Genomic DNA, 18,196 nt, shown 5'->3' with positions numbered 1-18,196 from the left:
TGTGTTTTCTACACTCAGTGTAGAAACCTTTATCACAAATAACACAGGCAACAAATAGCTTCTTACATGTGTGAATGACATTTTATTTGCATTGGTAGGTGAGGGAGAGATTGTCGAAGTGATTTTCTCATAGCCTATGAACATACAATTCTGCACACTGTAATATACCTGAGCTTGACGGTCTGGCTAAAAGAAAACAACAGTAACAGGGAAGAAAACACAAGCCTTTGCCAGTAAACACACACAGAGACAACATGCCCCTAATTTGTTTAAGAGGCTTGACCTTTATCTTCCAAAAGAAGAAAAAAATGATATTGTGTTTAAGGCAACCTTTTACTTGTCTGAAAATTACTTGTACACATTGTCAAATGAGCTCAATAACAATACACACAGAAATAAAGTCTGTTTTCCATTGAAATGACAGAGTTTCTATTGATTCTGATGGTGAATTATAAGCAGAATGCAGGTATAGAGGCAAAAACGTTGTACAGACAAATAACATTAGGGCACAGTTAGAATATCATTTTTCTGTCACATTGAAACTCCCCAATTCTCCCAAAACACTATCAATTGCTGTACGTGGACCTGGCACAGGGCAGAATGCTCTACACAAAGAAAGTTGTTCGTAGATGTGTTACACGGTAATTTAAAAATAAATTACAAAATCATTTTAAGTAAAATTAAAACATGTCCTTAGATTCTAGATATGAGCAAGCGCAGACAACATCTTTAGCTTCCAATAAGAATGACACTACTTTTTGGGGGGACAAAAATCACATCAATACTTTTCAATAACACTTGGCATTTCGTTTTCGTTGAGCATTCCCGGGACAAATGCAACACGACAGTATCTGAGAGGGCAGAGGTGCAACAGGACAATACAATAATAAACAGGCACACAAATCTAAAGCAAGAAACGGCTGCTAAAAATGTAAATTATATGTTATACATTCAACTATTTAAAAGCAATATTAAACTGGATATACAGAGTAGTATGCTTGACAACCGCTAGCAAACCTGCATGTAGTGCCATAAGCACTGTGTAATGTTGGTGGCATTGGAGACAATGTATGCTTGAGCCATTTCAGGGAAGCAAGGCTTGAGACACTTATCTTTTCAAATATGCAATACAATTTGTATCTTTACAACAATTTGTTTAGCCATGTAGTTTATATCTGTAATATATTACAGAAATCATTTGAATGTAATTGCAAGGTAATGTACCACTTATGTAGGTTTGATCAGATACTGTATTGCCAGGAAAAACTTTTTGAAATAAAAGAACACTACAAATACCAACACCCTAATAGTTTGATATTTGTGAAACCGAAAAGTGAGGTTATGCAAATATTGTAAAATGATATATACATTTAATAAAAACCCGACACTCTTACGAAACAAAACTGAAAGCAGACTGACAACCTGTGTAAATCTCTTTCGATGCTGTACATTTCCTTGTAGAGAACAACTAACACACTATGTCAACACATGAAATGTTTGTTTCAAAGTTCAATAAGAAAATAATAATGATCATTATTAAATGAATAGGGTAGCACCTATTCAAGCCCCTTGCAGTCTTCTTGCACTTATTTACCCTCTCTGACACAGAGAAGAGCATTCAGTACATGTCCAATGTGACTATTCATTTCAGAAAAAGAGACAAAGCATTATTTTTGTTCAGGAATCTGATTACTGTAACAAGATGAAATCAACAGAAATTGCACAAAGCAGCGATGGACAATAACTTATTATTATTATCATCATTATTATTAACTCATTATATTTCATTTATGCCCACATTCACTTGCCAGCACCTCTACTGGTAATAGCTCCACCCACATCATAGCTTCACACACATCCACCCCAACCCTGCCTCAACAAATACAAAAAATGGTGAAAGAGCAACAACTTACTAACTAACATGAAGAGAGAGCGAAAGAAAGAAAGAAAGAAAGAAAGAAAGAAAGAAAGAAAGAAAGAAAGAAAGAGCAATAGACAGAAATGGCGTCCGTGCCCTCACTGAAGTGTGGAGGGGGTCAGTGGCTTTATTCGGAAGACAAAGATGTGAAGATGGGAGGCGATCTGGTTGCAAACACTGACACAGTAACGCACCAAGTCAACGAAAGACAGGATCTGCAGACGGAAAGCAGAAGAGGAGAACATGAAGAGTCAGGAAACAAGATAACTTGATCAACACAACTGTACACAATGGATCCAGTGTGTAGATGGCTAGATGATGCCGAAGATAAAAGTATGAAAGGGTTTTGCGACTAGTTCCAAATAAACGTGGCATTAGACTGAAAACACGTGCCTCTGAAAAATGCACAGTAAGTCTTTATACCTTTCAGAGTGAAGTACAATTAGTGTTGGATATGATCAGACTGATGGTTCATTTCAAAGATACATGTTGTCATGAAAACACATGCTGCAGATTGCATGCCCTCATGCATTGTTGTTGCATAACTTCACCTGGACTTGCTCAGATACTATAGACCTCTATGTCATGGAAATGTGCGCGTGTGTGTGTGTGTACTCACCAGCGCAATCCACAGCACCAGGTATTCATCAATAAAACTGTTGAAATACTGGTCCAGGAACAGCAGGCCTGGCCCCAGGAATGCTATATCATGGAGATGCATCTCACTCTTTGTCATATGTGCTACCTGAAACAAACAAGACACAGGCATCAGTCATGCTCCAATCAGCAAGCACATTTACATTGATGACATTCATTTACGTCATAAACGTTCTTACATCCAAGCACGTTTACACAGGATGCACAGGTATTGCATTACACCAATTAGCAGCGCGCCACACTTACAACTAATTTGTTGGTGATCTTGGCCGACACGAAGCCAAAGGCCAGGATATAAACACAGGGGTGCTTCTCAAACAACTGGATAGCTGACATCTTATAGATCATCATGGCCAGTATTATTACTGAGCCTATATGTAACACAGGAGATAGGACACTGGTTCCCTGGAGAAGAGAGGGAGAAAACCGAGAGAGACTGTATAATAAACTACATTAATAGGCCACAATGATACAATATGTGAATGACATGGGAATGCAGTTAGGGTGAAAGAAAACACACAGTAATGAACGCTGGTGTGTATAATCCACCATCACCTTAGGCCGAAACATTTGTGTTTTGTTTTCACCTTTCATTTATGCACTATGATTGTTAAAACATCATGGTGCCGAAACAAACATCTTAATTTTGCGTTCAAGACTCAGTTTTGGATTTATTCCTTTGTTTGACAGACGGTCTCCATCTCTTCCAGTATTCTTATTTAGAATTTTATGCACCTGGAACAGACACTATTCAGTAGTAAGGACCTTAAAAGAACACAGATGGCCTCATATAATTTGTGTATAACTAGGTGCCATAACATACAGTATCTCCCGAAGGAAAACATATAAAGTAATTACTTCCATGTGACAAACACTGATATCGCTCCGACAACTGAACTGAACTGGGATCAGGTCCAACAGTCTTAACACACATCCTTCATTTCCTCTGAAGCTAATAGATAGCTCCGTAAAATGGATGAAACAAGTACACAAGCACATCAAGCTAGCTTCACCATCTCTAGAAGGTACATGGCAAAGCCTACATAGTGATTGTGAACTACCTTGTGTCAGTGTTGGTGAAGGAATTTGAGAGAAGGACTGATGTCAAATTGCCCCTTCCCCCTAGGCATTTCTGTAGATCTTAAAGGACTGGAAATATGTGAGCAATACGGAGAGAAAAAATCTGAGTATCAGGGCAAGGAGTGACTACCATTAAGTTGATATGCCCATCTACATGAAGGTCAGGGACTAGGCTACAGGTCGATTTGGAATTGAGCGCGAGTGTCGACTTACTGCTATTGTGGATCCATTTTTGCCCTTACCTCCGGTAAATATAACCCGGAAGTAATTAGTACAGGAAAAGATGGCACCTAAGAAAGTGCAGATGGCTGGAACTATTTTCATCTGGATGTTTATGACTGGGATCTGTGGAGGTGAGAGAGCAAGATATTATTCATTACAAAACAACAACCAGTCACCACCACTTGAGTGTTTAGTATATTAAAACAGCCCTGAACATTGTTAGTAAGATGGGTACTTGTCAGTAAAACTGTTTCATTACTCAAAGTGAAATTGCATTTACTATGGTAAGGAATCATACTGCACAAAGAATTAGAACATACCAATGCAGGAAACTCCACCGTTATAATAGCAGTTACTGTTTCAGTTTCAACATTCAGTTATGCCATTCATTTCAGTTACCAACAGAAAATCAGTGGAAGTTTGAGCCAATCAGAATTACCAGTGACTGCCAGAAAGCGGATCCTCCCACAGCGGCCAGCAAATACATGATTATAATGAAGATTTGCACCTCAGTCACATCAATGCTGAGAGGAGCAGGCAGAGAGCAGAGGTTAGTCAGAAGTCAACAACTCTGTCCATAAGCACAGCGCCACACAGCTGCCATATGGACCGTCTTCACCCAAACACTGTCCACCTGACCACAGCTCTCCCAACCAATCATGATGGACTAACAGTAAACAAGTATACTACCGTTCAAAAGTTTGGGGTCACTTAGAAATGTCCTTGTTTTTGAAAAATAAAATAAAAATCCATTAAAATGACATCAAATTGATCAGAAATACAGTGTAGACATTGTTAATGTTGTAAATGACTATTGGAGATGGAAACGGCTGATTCTTTATGGAATATCTACATAGGCGTACAGAGGCCCATTATCAGCAAACATCACTCCTGTGTTCCAATGGCACGTTGTGTTAGCCTTTTAAATGAGAAACTTGGATTAGCTAATTGATCATTAGAAAACCCTTTTGCGATTATGTTAGCACAGCTGAAAACTGTTGTTCTAATTAAATAAGCAATAAAACTGGCCTTCTTTGGACTAGTTGAGTATCTGGAGCATCAGCATTTGTAGGTTTGATTACAGGCTCAAAATGTCCAGAAACAAAGAACTTTCTTCTGAAACTCGTCAGTCTATTCTTGTTCTGAGAAATGAAGGTTATTCCATGTGAGAAATTGACAAGAAACCGAAGATCTCAACTGAGCAAGAGGAAAAGTACATTAGAGTGTCTAGTTTGAGGGCCTCCCGGGTGGCGCAGTGGTCTAGGGCACTGCATCGCAGTGCTAACTGCGCCACCAGAGTCTCTGGGTTCGCTCCCAGGCTCTGTCGCAGCCGGCCGCGACCGGGAGGTCCGTGGGGCGACGCACAATTGGCATAGCGTCGTCCGGGTTAGGGAGGGTTTGGCCGGTAGGGATATCCTTGTCTCATCGCGCGCCAGCGACTCCTGTGGCGGGCCGGGCGCAGTGCGCGCTAACCAAGGGGGCCAGGTACACGGTGTTTCCTCCGACACATTGGTGTGGCTGGCTTCCGGGTTGGAGGCGCGCTGTGTTAAGAAGCAGTGCGGCTTGGTTGGGTTGTGCTTCGGAGGACGCATGGCTTTCGACCTTCGTCTCTCCTGAGCCCGTACGGGAGTTGTAGCGATGAGACAAGATAGTAATTACTAGCGATAAATCTATTATAACTATTAACCCAGTTGTCTCCCAACTCCCACTGTTGCCAACTCCCTCTCCTCGGAGCGCAGACACACTCACATGCCAAAGCGCAGGGTGCCAGAGACGTAGGTCTGCCAGTGGGCACAGTAGAACATGAACATGCCAGCGAAACAGCAGAAGAACATCCAGTCAGGGTTGGTGCCCAGCTGCACTGCTATACTGGTGCCCAGGACCACAAACACTGAGAGAGAGAGAGGAAATAGAAGCACAGATTCAATGACATCCTAATAGGGCAAACCCACAGACACACAGAGGGGCAGCTGTACCTGTGGAGAGGGAGTCACAGCCGTGGTCAAACAGTTCGCCCAGTGGAGAGCTACTATTGGTTCGTCTGGCCTGCTTCCCGTCAATGGCGTCCAATGACTGGTACACAAACAGGCCCACAGCACACAGAAGGTATGCCCAAAGAGGTGCCTGAAGAAAAAGGAAGTCACAAAAATGGGGGACTTGGTGAATACTTATGACTTCCTTTCTCCCAATGGAGAAATATAACATGTTTGGTTATGTTAGGGTAATTTCCACAAGGCATTTAGAAGTCGTGTTCTTTGAGAACCAGTGGGTATTATCATCAATAGTGCACCATCTGACATAAAATATGATCTTCTGGCAGATGTAGGCTACAGCTATACAAAGGAGAGATGTTTGTGAACTTGTATAGTTTGTTTCCCTCTCGACAGCTTTGGAACACCGCAGAGCTTGGTCCTTCATTAGCCAATCAGCACGGAGAGAGTTTCACAGCATCATCAATGTTGTCTGCCTTCATTTCCTGTTCTGTACTCACTGGGTCTATGATGAGCTGACAGCAGCTTATACACTGACTAAAACCAACTGGAATATGACACGGCCTACAATTTACAGGCTTGCCAATTTGGCATTCATATAAATAACCCTGTTATTGCAGAGTGGCACAACCTGGCTCATACCCCGATAAATTACGCTTTTTTTTATTCATTCAGGGCCTCTGACCAAAAACAGGGATTTGGGGAGTGGGAGGGGGTTTGCGAAAGGAAAGTTTGTTTGTGGGGCATGTGGGATGTTGAAAAGTAGAGCAGGGTGGAAATATCTACCGACTGCCTCTGTGTTCTCATGAAACATGTGATTAGGAATTAAAAATGGCGTGAGAAATCTAACAAGGGCCCCTAGAGCAAGTAGACTTTCTGTTCAAACACGACATGGTGAGAAACTCAGCAAAGAGCACTATGACACCCTGTATCAGCTGCACCGTTTACTCATTACGCCTGACATTTTCAGTCATTTAGCAAACGCTCCTACAGAAAGAAACGAGTACAGAAAGAAATGAGTGCATCGATTTTCATATTGGTCCCCCATGGGAATCGAACCCACAACCCTGGCGTTGCAAGCGCCATGCTCTACCAACTGAGACACACGGGACCCACATAGACTCCTATAGAGCACTAATACACCCACAGCCACGGGGCAGTCTGTCCTTAACGATCCTGACCTGGGCCATCAGCAAACAGGACACTGACTACTGCAGCATGTTAAGTAAATACAATTGTCTCTGGGCTATGAAACAGTGCTGCCACTAATGTTTTAGCATCCTGTTAACATAACTATGACCTGTGATGTCAAGTGTCGAATCACTCTTACAACAATGAGCATGGACATTGTAAAGGCAATATAATTAGGACGTCTGTACATAGTCACTGAGCCTCTCCCTCTAGAGCTAGTACCCTACCAAGCCTGTCCTCTCTGTACTAAACTCAACTGAAGTCCCTCGTCTCTTCGTCTCGCTCTGCCCAGTTTCTCCACATTGTGAGCATACAGTACATGCGCGCAGAGCCATCTCTCGACCTTTGTCCTACAAAAAGAAACAGGAAGAGGAGGAGGTCGAGAACTAGAGACAAAGCGCTATTTATAGAAAGGGAAAACAAAGTCACGCCCTGCAGATCCTCCTAATTACACCCCTAACTAACTGCTCTAACCCACCTCTTAGCTGCAGCCTGTTAAGACTGTCGTCTGCTTTAGCAGCACAGGGGAAGTCAGGGGACACTAAAGCAGTGCTCTTCAACCCTGCCCCCTGGAGACTCACAGGGTGTGCAGGCTTTTGTTCCATCCCAGCACTGGATTCAACTAATCGACTAATTATCAAACCCTTGATCAGTTGAATCAGGTGTGTTACGGCTGGGCTAGAACAGAAACCTGCGCAACCTATGGGCTTCCAGGACCAGGATAGAATAACACCGGCATTAAAAGAGACCCATAAGATGAGGCCATGTTTTGCCTTGCAGATAACATCCAAAAGTAGGCCGAGGGTAATTTGTGGATTCAATTCAACGGTCAAATATACAGTTAGCTGCTAGCTGGGAAAACTGGAATTTTGATCAATATTATAGGGTTAATACATGTTTTCTTCCATGGTTAGACTGGCCTTTCTATGATAAAATAGGTAGAGACTAAGTCCAGTCCACACTAGTGCTGAACCCACAAAGCACATGGTGGTCTATGGACGAACAAAATGCATTATACTGCATTGGGCTGTTTGGTAATGGCTCTTGTATACAACGTTTTCGTTTGAACGTAATCTAACTCCATGTACTTTGAAGTCTGATATCACCAATTATATTCCCTTGTGGGAAGTTACTCTAGGCTTTCGGTTCTAGAGGGGAACTACTAAGCTTAACAGTTTGCATGTTTTGCCGTGTCCTCTCTATTCCGTCCTTAGCATGCACTCATCTCTGCTGTGGTGCTGGTGTGGCGTGTGGGTCGGGAAGGGGGCTGGGGAACGTGGAATCAGGTGCAGACTAGCTGTAACCTGAGAGCTATGGGCACGGGGTGTTCATCCAGAACAGAAAGCCTGAGCTATACCAAAACTCTCCTCGACAGCAGAGAGAGGGGAAACAAACAAAGAGACCCAAAACTGTTGCTAATAGAAAAAGAAAAAAAAACAGCCACAGAACCTTGGGACAAAACAACTGACGTTAATGTGTTTTCAAAACAGCTGGGCAATACAGGTAGCTTCACTGCTCAATCATCTGACTGTCTGCGATGGAAGCTTCTCTCTGTCGGTCTGTCTGTCTGGACAGGTAAATACCACGCGGTAGCACTTTACTTCAACCCTCAAACTGTGCAATGTCCACGGCACTAAGCCAGTGTTAGGTTCTTCTTTTTCAGAGTAAATAACTCCCGGACACTAGAGAAGCTTTAACCAAGTTGAATTCTTCCCAAAGGGTCGACACCAGCTGTATTCAGACAAAAGACATGGCTTCCCCCGTGGCGGTGTTCATACCCCACTTTGGGTGGAGTCTCCTCCTTATCTCTAAACATTGCATCCTTCTCGCTAAGCAGGGAACTAAGGGATATGAGCCTTCAATGGGTTCTCGCCTTATCAGTACTGTCACAAATGATTGCAGGGAAAACACTCATCACCCTCCCAAGCTTCATTATGGCACCCCTCATGTCTCCTTTGTAACCAATGTTCCTATACTCTGAGTATAACAATGTTCAAAGTTGACCCCAGAATTCAACACCAGGCAGTGTACAACCAACCAGTTCAGTGGCTGTGTGGCAGTACAGTAGTACGTACACACTACCTGAATAGGTGCCATATTGTTGCCATTGTTACCTGTTCAGTGGCGGTGGGGCAGTAGTAGACTAGCACCAGGGTGGTGAATACGTTGGTGGCCAGGCCCACGATGGTGATGAGGTTGGGAGCGATCCAGGCTGGCACGCGGCCTACCAGCCACTCCCAGTAGCGCTGCATCAGAGGCTCCAGCAGGGAGCGACCTGCACTGCTGTACCTGTAGAGGGGGAACGAGTGGAGTATCCCGGAAAGCCAAAATATTTGGCTTCTTTTAACCAGATAAGGGAGTCTGGGATTTCTTGGTTCCGGAACGGCTGCTTCTCGTTTAAGTTACTAGGCGAAGCGAAGCGCAGATTGGTTGACCTGACAACTGGCGCGTGCGCGTAACACTCAAAAAAAGGTAATTATGTTGAGGACAGAAAAAAACGATAGACATGGAGCCAAAAGACCTAGACTTGTGAAATATTGTTCTCGAACAAGAAACAACTAACACACAACGAATACGTTCCCATATTTATCCAAAGAAGTAACACACCGACCGCAGCAAAAGACAGAGTGAGCCTGGCAGAAAATTGCAGACCGATTCAATGCATAAGTGAAATTCCAATTCCAATATGTAATAGGCCGAGCTTATACACATGAGTGATTAGTAATAACGCTTTCACTTTACAGAGCACTTTTAGGGCAACGCGGGTGATATTACATGTCAAGGCTATAACCTAACATGTAAGTTGTAGTAGCCTGTGTCACAATTGCAGTGATAGGCCCATTCCATATCCTATGTTCGAGGAATAATAATTGATTGACGACAGAGTGCTTTTCATGACAACACGGGCAACAACGTTCAAAATAAAGAAAGTCGCACACTCCATGTATAATCTCCCAGCGATTTAATGGGTATTTACCAACGTTTCGGCATCACTGTGCCTTCCTCAGGGTAGTGTCATGAATACTTGAACCAGGTTATGTAGACAAACAGTGCAATTAGTGCAACCAATGACAATAGTGAGGGGTGTGACATTAGTTTAGTTGTAATCCCCATGGGAGTCCCAGATCATCTGACCAAAGAAGTAAGAAAGATCATTGAATTGAATGACTGTTTCTGGAAATGATTTGGTTTGGTGAAAGTGCAGACGACAGTATTCAATAGCTACCTGTGTGTTTATACTTAATAAGATTGTATATTCACGTAGTCTCCTTCATTTGGTCCAGAGGGTCTTCTAATGGGGGATATGTGTCCCATCTATAGCGTCAATCACGTTTGGAAAATCTGCGAGATGAATTAGTCAATATTCTACTTTTTATCATGTTGCCTAGACTTATTCATTTGAGATTAGCAAAGTATCGCCGGCAGTCAACTGACTGCAGCCTACTCTACCTGCAATTCTGTAAAAGTCCCACTTGATTATATGGACAACTTGATGGCCAGAGAATGGAGCAAAGACGTAAAAAAATATCTTCAATGCGAAGCAGAATCTTCTCACGGCTCTACACACAGTTGCCTTGCCAAATCGTTCAGCATTCCCCACATTGTACAGGAAACTTACAGCGGCAAAAAAACTTACAGTGGGTTGAGTATGTTGGCCAGATATACACTGAGTGGACAAAACATTAGGAACACCTGCTCTTTTCATGGCATAGACGGATCAGCGTTATCCAGGTGAAAGCTATTATCCCTTATTGAGGTCCCTTGTTAAATTCTCTTCAATCAGTGTAGCTGAAGGGGAGGAGACAAGTTAAAGGATTTTTAAGCCTCGAGACAATTGAAACATGGATTGTGTGTGTGCGCCATTCAGAGGGTGAATGGGAAAGACAAAATATTTTAAGTGCCTTTGAACGGGGTATGGTAGTAGGTGCCAGGCGCACCGGTTTGAGTAAAGAACTGCAACGCTTCTGGGTTTCCACGCTCAACAGTTTCCCGTGTGTATCAAGAATGGTCCACCACCCAAAGGACAGCCAGCTAACATGACAACTGTGGGAAGCATCATATCAAATTTGATGGTCACATACATGTGTTTAGCAGATGTTATTGTGGGTGTAGGGAAATGCTTGTGTTTCTAGCTCCGACAGTACAGTAATATCTAACAATATCTAGCATCCCTGTGGAACGCTTGACGAATTGAGGCTGTTCTGAGGGCAAAAGGGGATGCAACGCAATATTAGGAAGATGTTCCTAACGTTTTGTACACTCAGTGTATGATTGATTGTGCGTAAAAACAATAACATTCCAAAATAATTATTCTGAATGATCTAAAGGATGTATTCGAGGTCCAATAATTTGTTCCCTTTGTAATGCTCGGCAAACAATGCAGGCTACGATGTCAATTGGATTTTCCGCAAAGGGACAGGCCATACACGTGCAACACAGCATTCCTAACCTAGCCCACAATGTCTGCTGTGTGGATCGAGCAGTCAACAAGTGGAGCAGTCCTTGAAAGAGTAAGATTTCAGCGAGACAACTCAAAGGCAAAATCCATTAACGCCAAGATAATGGAATTCATTGCCCTTGACAATCAACAGTTCTCTGTCGTGGATGATGTTGGCTTACGCCGACTGGTCGAGCACCTTGAGCCCCCGGTACACACTACCAAGTAGGCGCTATTTTTCAGATGTTGCCCTACCGGAGTTACACAGTATTGTTGAAAATGCACATCCATGAGCTACTTGCTATGGGAGTCACTGCTATTAGCTTCCCGACTTCCCGATCGTTCGGACAAGCGATGTCAACCCCTTAAGTATGCTGAGTCTGACAGCACAGTGGGTCGACGAGAATTTCCTACTGAGGAAAGCCGTATTACATGCTCAAGAATGTACTGGTTCTCATACCGCTGCTGCCATTTCAATGGCATTTGCGAACATGTTTGAAACTTGGCAACATGAACACACCCCTAGCTCCATTCGAACAACTGACTGGAGAAATAAGCTCATCAACTGCGTCTGCAGCAGACGTGATACCCTCTGTCATGGCATTGAAACACCTGCTCAACAAAACTGCAGACAGACAGCAGGGTTAACTTGGAAAAGTACTCTACTGGAGACTGTGAACAAGCGATTCGGTGGCATTCTCTCTGCGCCTCTACTGTGTTGCCACCATGCTCGATGCTAGGTACAAGGACCGCTACTTCGATGCAGACAAGAAACAGGGTTTACGTGAAATGTTACATACACAGCTGGACAAGATGGAAACGGACACAGTGACAGTGCGCTCCGAGGAAGAGAGGCCACGGACAGACAAAGCTGAAACTTCACTGTTTGACATGTATGTTGAAATCCTGGTTGAGAATGAAACGACTGAACAAATGAACAACGAAACAGCACAGCAAGTAAGTGAAAGAAATAGGTTTTGATTATGTTTTACTGCTAATGGGGACATATGTAAATGCCAACAAAATAACTTTTGGGTCAGTGTGTGTTTCAACTATTTAACTGTACTAGAATGCTTAAAAGGCCACTAAAATTTTAAATATCGTTTATCGGTATTGGGTTTTTTGGCAAGGAAAATATCGGATATCGGTATCAGACAAAAATGTCAAATTGGTGCATCCCTAGTTTGATGTAATGACAAGTATAAAACATACCATATGATCATCAGATCAAAGGTAAATATTAGATTTTTCTATCACAGTACCTGTGCTCCTCCAGTCTCTTCAGTTGGTGGCGGTTGAGCGGGGGAGACGGCAGCTCAATCAGTCTGCGCAGGGCTCCAGGGGCCAGGCAGCAGGCTGTCTCCATGCCCACACCCTGCCTAGGATCCCTCTCCCTGAGTGTGCCTCGGCATGTCCGAAAACCCCCCTGCTGCTGCTGGTACCCGGTGACGTTCATGGCCCTGCTAGCGCTGTGCCCTCTGCCTCAGGCTGCCTCAGCCTCTGCCTCCTCCCGCCGCTCGCTGGGGCTGGGGATCCACAATGGGGCCCGCACACTGAGGGGTGGAAGAGGAGAGAACAGGTAATGTGAGGTTGGCTTACATGTAGGCTAGGTGCTGAAATGGGACTTGGAGTTCAGTTTGCTCTTGTAGTTCTCTCTTGCCAGTTGCTTAACTGTTTTACTGAACTAATTTCATTTCACGTAAGTTCTCATTTCAGTGAAAGTGAGCGATAGGAAGGAAGGATGTGGTGGAATAGCTAGAAAAATGGTTGAAAATGAAAGTGGGATAAGAATGAACCCTAGGACCCCGCCGTGTTATCTATTGCCATACGCACACAAGTGCACGAGTACGTTCCTCTTCACCCAGTTCTGAGTAATAAAACACAGCAGCCACAGTCTTAAAGACGTAATGCGGCAGGATATGGCAGGTCCTGCTGTCACACTCCACTAATCATGAGGCTTCTCAAACAAATCTTAGCCCATAGAGATCCTATTAAATTACAAGAGGGGCCATGTCATTAACCGTCAATGATCCAGAATGGCCAGAATGGGGGTAAAAATGGACCCATATTGGTCAGGGAAAATTCCAAACCAGTCTAATTGGAATGAATGGCAGTAGAGACATAATCCTGATTTTACTTATGCAGGAAAATAAAAGTAAGACATATGTTATACTTACATGCTGATCACTCCGCTTGCGTCGAAAAATAAATGTATACATACGTTATTCAAATATTGCACCCACACTGCTCGCAGCGCCATCGAGTGTCTGCATTGCCAAGTGCTAAAATAGAAGTCAGTTATATTTATGACGCTGAACACGGTGCAAGTCCTGCCTCTCCCATCTCCTCATTGGTTTATAGAAGCAGACACCCACGTGCCATCTCCTCATTGGTTATACCCACGTGGGTGATTAAAAGATGAACTGAGGTCGGTCGGTCAGTCGTGGAAATAATATAAAAGTTAGATGCCAATCGCCATATAAAGTCCAAAGAAGAAAAAGCCTGCAAGGAGGAGAGATGACTAGAAACAATTCGTTTGACCATTTTATGTGTGGATTAATTGTCCAAGTAGAGGACCTTGTGCATTTCAGGTAAAATAACAACTCAACATTTATATCCCAGGACAAATTAGCTAGCAACTGCAAGCTAGCTAAATAGGACAAATTAGCTAGCAACTGCAAGCTAGCTAAATAGGACACATTAGCTAGCAACTGCAAGCTAAATTGCCATAAAATGTTTAACGCTTTTCGACCTGTCCCCAAATTAATATAATTGGTTCAGAGTTTGTTTTGATATTTCAACTTGCGTGTCGTGATCGCGTTTGGTGTGGGGGGACAAAATACATTTCTGCACGATGGCACAAATCCAGTCTGGGCATGGTGTAAAGCAATAAGGCCCAACGGGGTGTGGTATATGGCGCAACGCGGAGTGCCCTGACACAGCCCTTAGCCGTGGTATATTGGCTATATATCACAAACCCCCGAGGTGCCTTATTACTATTATAAACTGGTTACCAATGTAATTAGAGCAGATAAAATAAATGTTTTGTCGTACTCGTGGAATACGGTCTGATTTACCATGACTGTCAGGCAATCAGCATTCAGGGCTCAAACCACCCAGTTTATAACATAAATTACGTAATATAATTATTGTCAAGCTAAAATAGTCATATAGTTATAAATACAGTTTATACGGGTTTTATGCACATTTTCTGTATAAATCACCCTTTAAAATATATTATTTGACACAATATCTTATCACAGCACTGGCAAACTATGGTTGACTAACTCCCTGAATAAAATGGCTGACCTTTACCCCATTATAAGAAGATTCATTTCCATTCTAGTATTCTTATTCTGTATCTTAGCCACTGAGAATGCCAGCCCATATCATTGGAGAGTGACAACTTGCACAAAGTAACCACAGAAATCCTCTACAACAGTGGATCCTCAAGTTTTGGAAAGTGGTCAGTGCATGTGTCAGTCAGTTTCTCCCTTAGACAACTTGTTGTTTAAAGCAAAGCAGCAGAAAGTCAGTCAGACCCCAGGTCATTCCCAACAGGCTAGTTTCCACTTGCAACGTTAGCACCTACAGTACCAGTCAAAAGTTTGGACACAACTACTCATTCAAGGGTTTTTCTTTATTTTTCTACATTGTAGAATGATAGAGAAGACATCAAAACTATGAAATAACACATGGAATAATCTAGTAACCAAAAAAAAGTGTTAAACAAATCAAAATATATTTTAGATTTGAGAATCTTCAAAATCGCCACCCTTTGCCTTGACAGCTTTGCACACTCTTGGCATTCTCTCAACCAGCTTCATGAGGTAGTCACCTGGAAAGCATTTCAATTAACAGGTGTGCCTTGTTAAAAGTTAATTTGTGGAATTTATTTCCGTCTTATTAATGTGTTGGAGCCAATCAGTTGTGTTGTGACAAGGTAGAGGTGGTATACAGAAGATAGCCCTATTTGGTAAAACACCAAGTCCATGTTATGGCAAGACCAGCTGAAATAAGCAAAGAGAAACAACAGTCCATCATTACTTTAAGACATGGTCAGTCAATCTGAAAAATTTTAAGAACTTTGAAAGTTTCTTCAAGTGCAGTCGCAAAAACCATCAAGCGCTATGATGAAACTGGCTCTCATGAGGACCGCCACAGGAAAGGAAGACCCAGAGTTACCTCTGCTGCAGAGGATAAGTTCATTAGAGTTACCAGCCTCAGAAATTGCAGCCCAAACAAATGCTTCACAGAGTTCAAGTAACAGACATATCTCAACATTAACTGTTCAGAGGAGAATGTGTGAATCAGGCCTTCATGGTCAAATTGCTGCAAAGAAACCACTACTAAAGGACACCAATAATAAGAAGAGTCCTTTGTCCTTTGGTCTGATGAGTCCAAATTTAAGATTTTTGGTTCCAATGTCTTTGTGAGACGCAGAGTAAGTGAACGAATGATCTTTGCATGTGTGATTCCCACCGTGAAGCATGGAGGAGGAGGTGTGATGGTGCTTTGCTGGTGACGCTGTCATAATTTATTTAGAATTCAAGTCACACTTAACCAGCATGGCTACCACAGCATTCTGCAGCGATACGCCATCCCATCTGGTTTGCGCTTATTGGGACTATCATTTGTTTTCAACAGGACAATGACCCAACACACCTCCAGGCTGTGTAAGGGCTATTTGACCAAGAAGGAGAGTGATGGAGCGCTGCATCAGATGACCTGGACTCCACAATCACCTGACCTCAAACCATTTGAGATGGTTTGGGATGAGTTGAACCGCAGAGTGAAGGAAAAGCAGCCAACAAGTGCTCAGCATATGTGGGTACTCTTTCAAGACTGTTGGAAAAGCATTCCAGGTGAAGCTGGTTGAGAGAATGCCAATAGTGTACAAAGTGTGACTACTTTGAAGAACATCAAATATATTTTTATTTGTTTAACACTTTTTTTTACTACATGATTCCATATGTGTTATTTCATAGTTTTGATGTCTTCTCTATTATTCTACAATGTAGAAAATAGTACAAATAAAGAAAAACTCTTGAATGAGTAGGTGTCCAAACTTTTGACTGGTCAAAAAGTAATGCAAACTAACTGAGTTTGATACTGGCATCAATGAATATAAAAGGGCAGATCAATGGGAATGGAGAGCAATCATATGCAATACAACTGTGTTACAACTCTTAAATCTGTCTAGAAGCTGCTAGTGGTTTCTCTGCTGTCCCACTAAATGACAGGCACTTACAAAAAACAATATATGTATATATATATAATATATATATATATATATTATATATATATATATATATATATATATATATATATATATATATATATATATATATATTTATGACTGGCAGGCAGTCTGTGGAACTGTGGCATCCCGGCTAAAATTGGCTAGCTAGCTAACTACAACACCAGCAAATGACAACATGACACAAAGCTATTTCACATGATTTCCCTCGATTAAATTACAATGTAACTGTCAATGTTTCCCCAGCCGATCTCTAGAAATACATCCGTTAATTTGCTACTGCTGTACAAAAAAAAAGCACCCTTCCCCCACCATCACAATGCTAACCAGTAGTTAGCAGCGGGCTAGCAGTTTGCCAAAGAGCCACTGACCTGGCAAGTAAACAGGACAGCAGGGTGTCGAGGCACTTCACAGTGCGTTCAATGACTGACCCGTTGGTAGGATCGTAGCAGCAGTCTTACCGTTTACGGCGTATTAAGGGTGGGAAAGTCCTCAGCGAATGTTACGACAGGCAGGATTCACAACACGTCGGGTACCACTCCAATGTCCGAATGGGGTCCGTGCTATCCGGGATCCTTGGGAAGTCCCTACCCCATGAAGTTGAAATGTAAAACGGGTAAGGGTTATGGTTAAGGGTAGCGATTAGGGTAGGAATATCCCAAGGATTCCGGATTGCACTGAACGTCCCACTGGATATCTGATCCTAACATTAGCTAGTGATGGGTCGTTCTTTTTGAACTGATCTTTTTGGTCGGGACCCGAATCGCATCGGAGAAAGCCAGATAGCGACGTTTATTTAGCTCACTGATTTACATACAGCTTCTATTGATTTTTTTGTTGTTGCTCAAAACAACGATTACCTGCAGATATATTACAACATAATTATACAATGAGGGTGAATCCTCACTGCAGAAACAATAACCTGTTAGGAGAGTGCTTCCTTCTGGTCTAAACTCATTTTTGCAGTGCATTAAAAATAAACGTCTTCTTTTTTTTCTTTTTTTTTACAGGGGATCTAATAATTTGTCCAGGTAAAAAAGTATTAGTATGCTCTTTTCACGATCTGGCATAAATGTTACCCTACTTTTTGGCTTTGCATTGGAGATTTGCAATTTTTCCTTGGTTCAAGATCGGCTTTTAAGCATTTTGAACAAAGCCATTTGGGAGCAAATTGGAATGCTTGGGACGTCCCTATCCCCTATTGAAATTGAAATGTAAAATGGGTTAGGTAAGGGTTGGGTTAGGATAGGTTAGGTAATGGTTATTGTAGGGACGTCCCAAGCATTCCAAGGATTCCAGATAGCACTAACCGTGACTGGCTAGCTGATGCTAACATTAGATGCTGTCAGAAAAATGCAATCTGGGATCCTTGGGATCCCCATTTACGTTGACATCTAAGGTTAGGGTTTAGGATTATGGACGTCCCAAAGGATCCCTGA

General features: G+C 42.5%; 1 protein-coding gene across 4 annotated transcripts; it reads right to left on the bottom strand.

Annotated features, from left to right (window-relative positions):
- Nucleotides 1-59: 59 nt before the first annotated feature.
- Nucleotides 60-18,065, bottom strand: LOC129842928 (choline/ethanolaminephosphotransferase 1-like). Of its 4 annotated transcripts, none has more exons than XM_055911651.1 (11): nt 17,129-18,065; nt 13,675-13,689; nt 12,760-13,050; nt 9,174-9,348; nt 5,854-6,001; nt 5,627-5,768; nt 4,317-4,401; nt 3,869-4,000; nt 2,822-2,980; nt 2,538-2,663; nt 60-2,133 (listed from the first exon to the last, which is right to left on the bottom strand). In XM_055911651.1, exons 3-11 carry the CDS (start codon nt 12,951-12,953, stop codon nt 2,017-2,019), a joined length of 1,278 nt encoding a protein of 425 aa, XP_055767626.1. In that variant the 5' UTR covers nt 12,954-13,050; nt 13,675-13,689; nt 17,129-18,065; the 3' UTR covers nt 60-2,016. The 4 variants fall into 4 exon arrangements, with proteins under 4 accessions (XP_055767626.1, XP_055767634.1, XP_055767617.1 ...); XM_055911659.1 differs by having other exon boundaries at nt 17,219-18,065; XM_055911642.1 differs by lacking the exon at nt 13,675-13,689.
- Between the last annotated feature and the right edge of the window lie 131 nt (nt 18,066-18,196).

The sequence above is a fragment of the Salvelinus fontinalis genome, chromosome 3 (genome assembly GCF_029448725.1).
Source record: "Salvelinus fontinalis isolate EN_2023a chromosome 3, ASM2944872v1, whole genome shotgun sequence".
Lineage (NCBI taxonomy): Eukaryota > Metazoa > Chordata > Actinopteri > Salmoniformes > Salmonidae > Salvelinus > Salvelinus fontinalis.
This window is presented reverse-complemented; position numbering and strand designations above follow the sequence as displayed.

What these genes read in the sequence shown, in the direction of transcription:
- LOC129842928 (XM_055911651.1), bottom strand. Translation starts at nt 12,953, where the DNA reads ATGAACGTCACCGGGTACCAGCAGCAGCAGGGGGGTTTTCGGACATGC. An exon ending in GGCACCCTGCGCTTTGGCAT is followed by an intron (nt 4,402 to 5,626) that starts GTGAGTGTGTCT and finishes TGCTCCTCTCAG; the next exon opens with CATTGATGTGACTGAGGTGC. An exon ending in TGGTGCTGTGGATTGCGCTG is followed by an intron (nt 2,134 to 2,537) that starts GTGAGTACACAC and finishes TTCCGTCTGCAG; the next exon opens with ATCCTGTCTTTCGTTGACTT.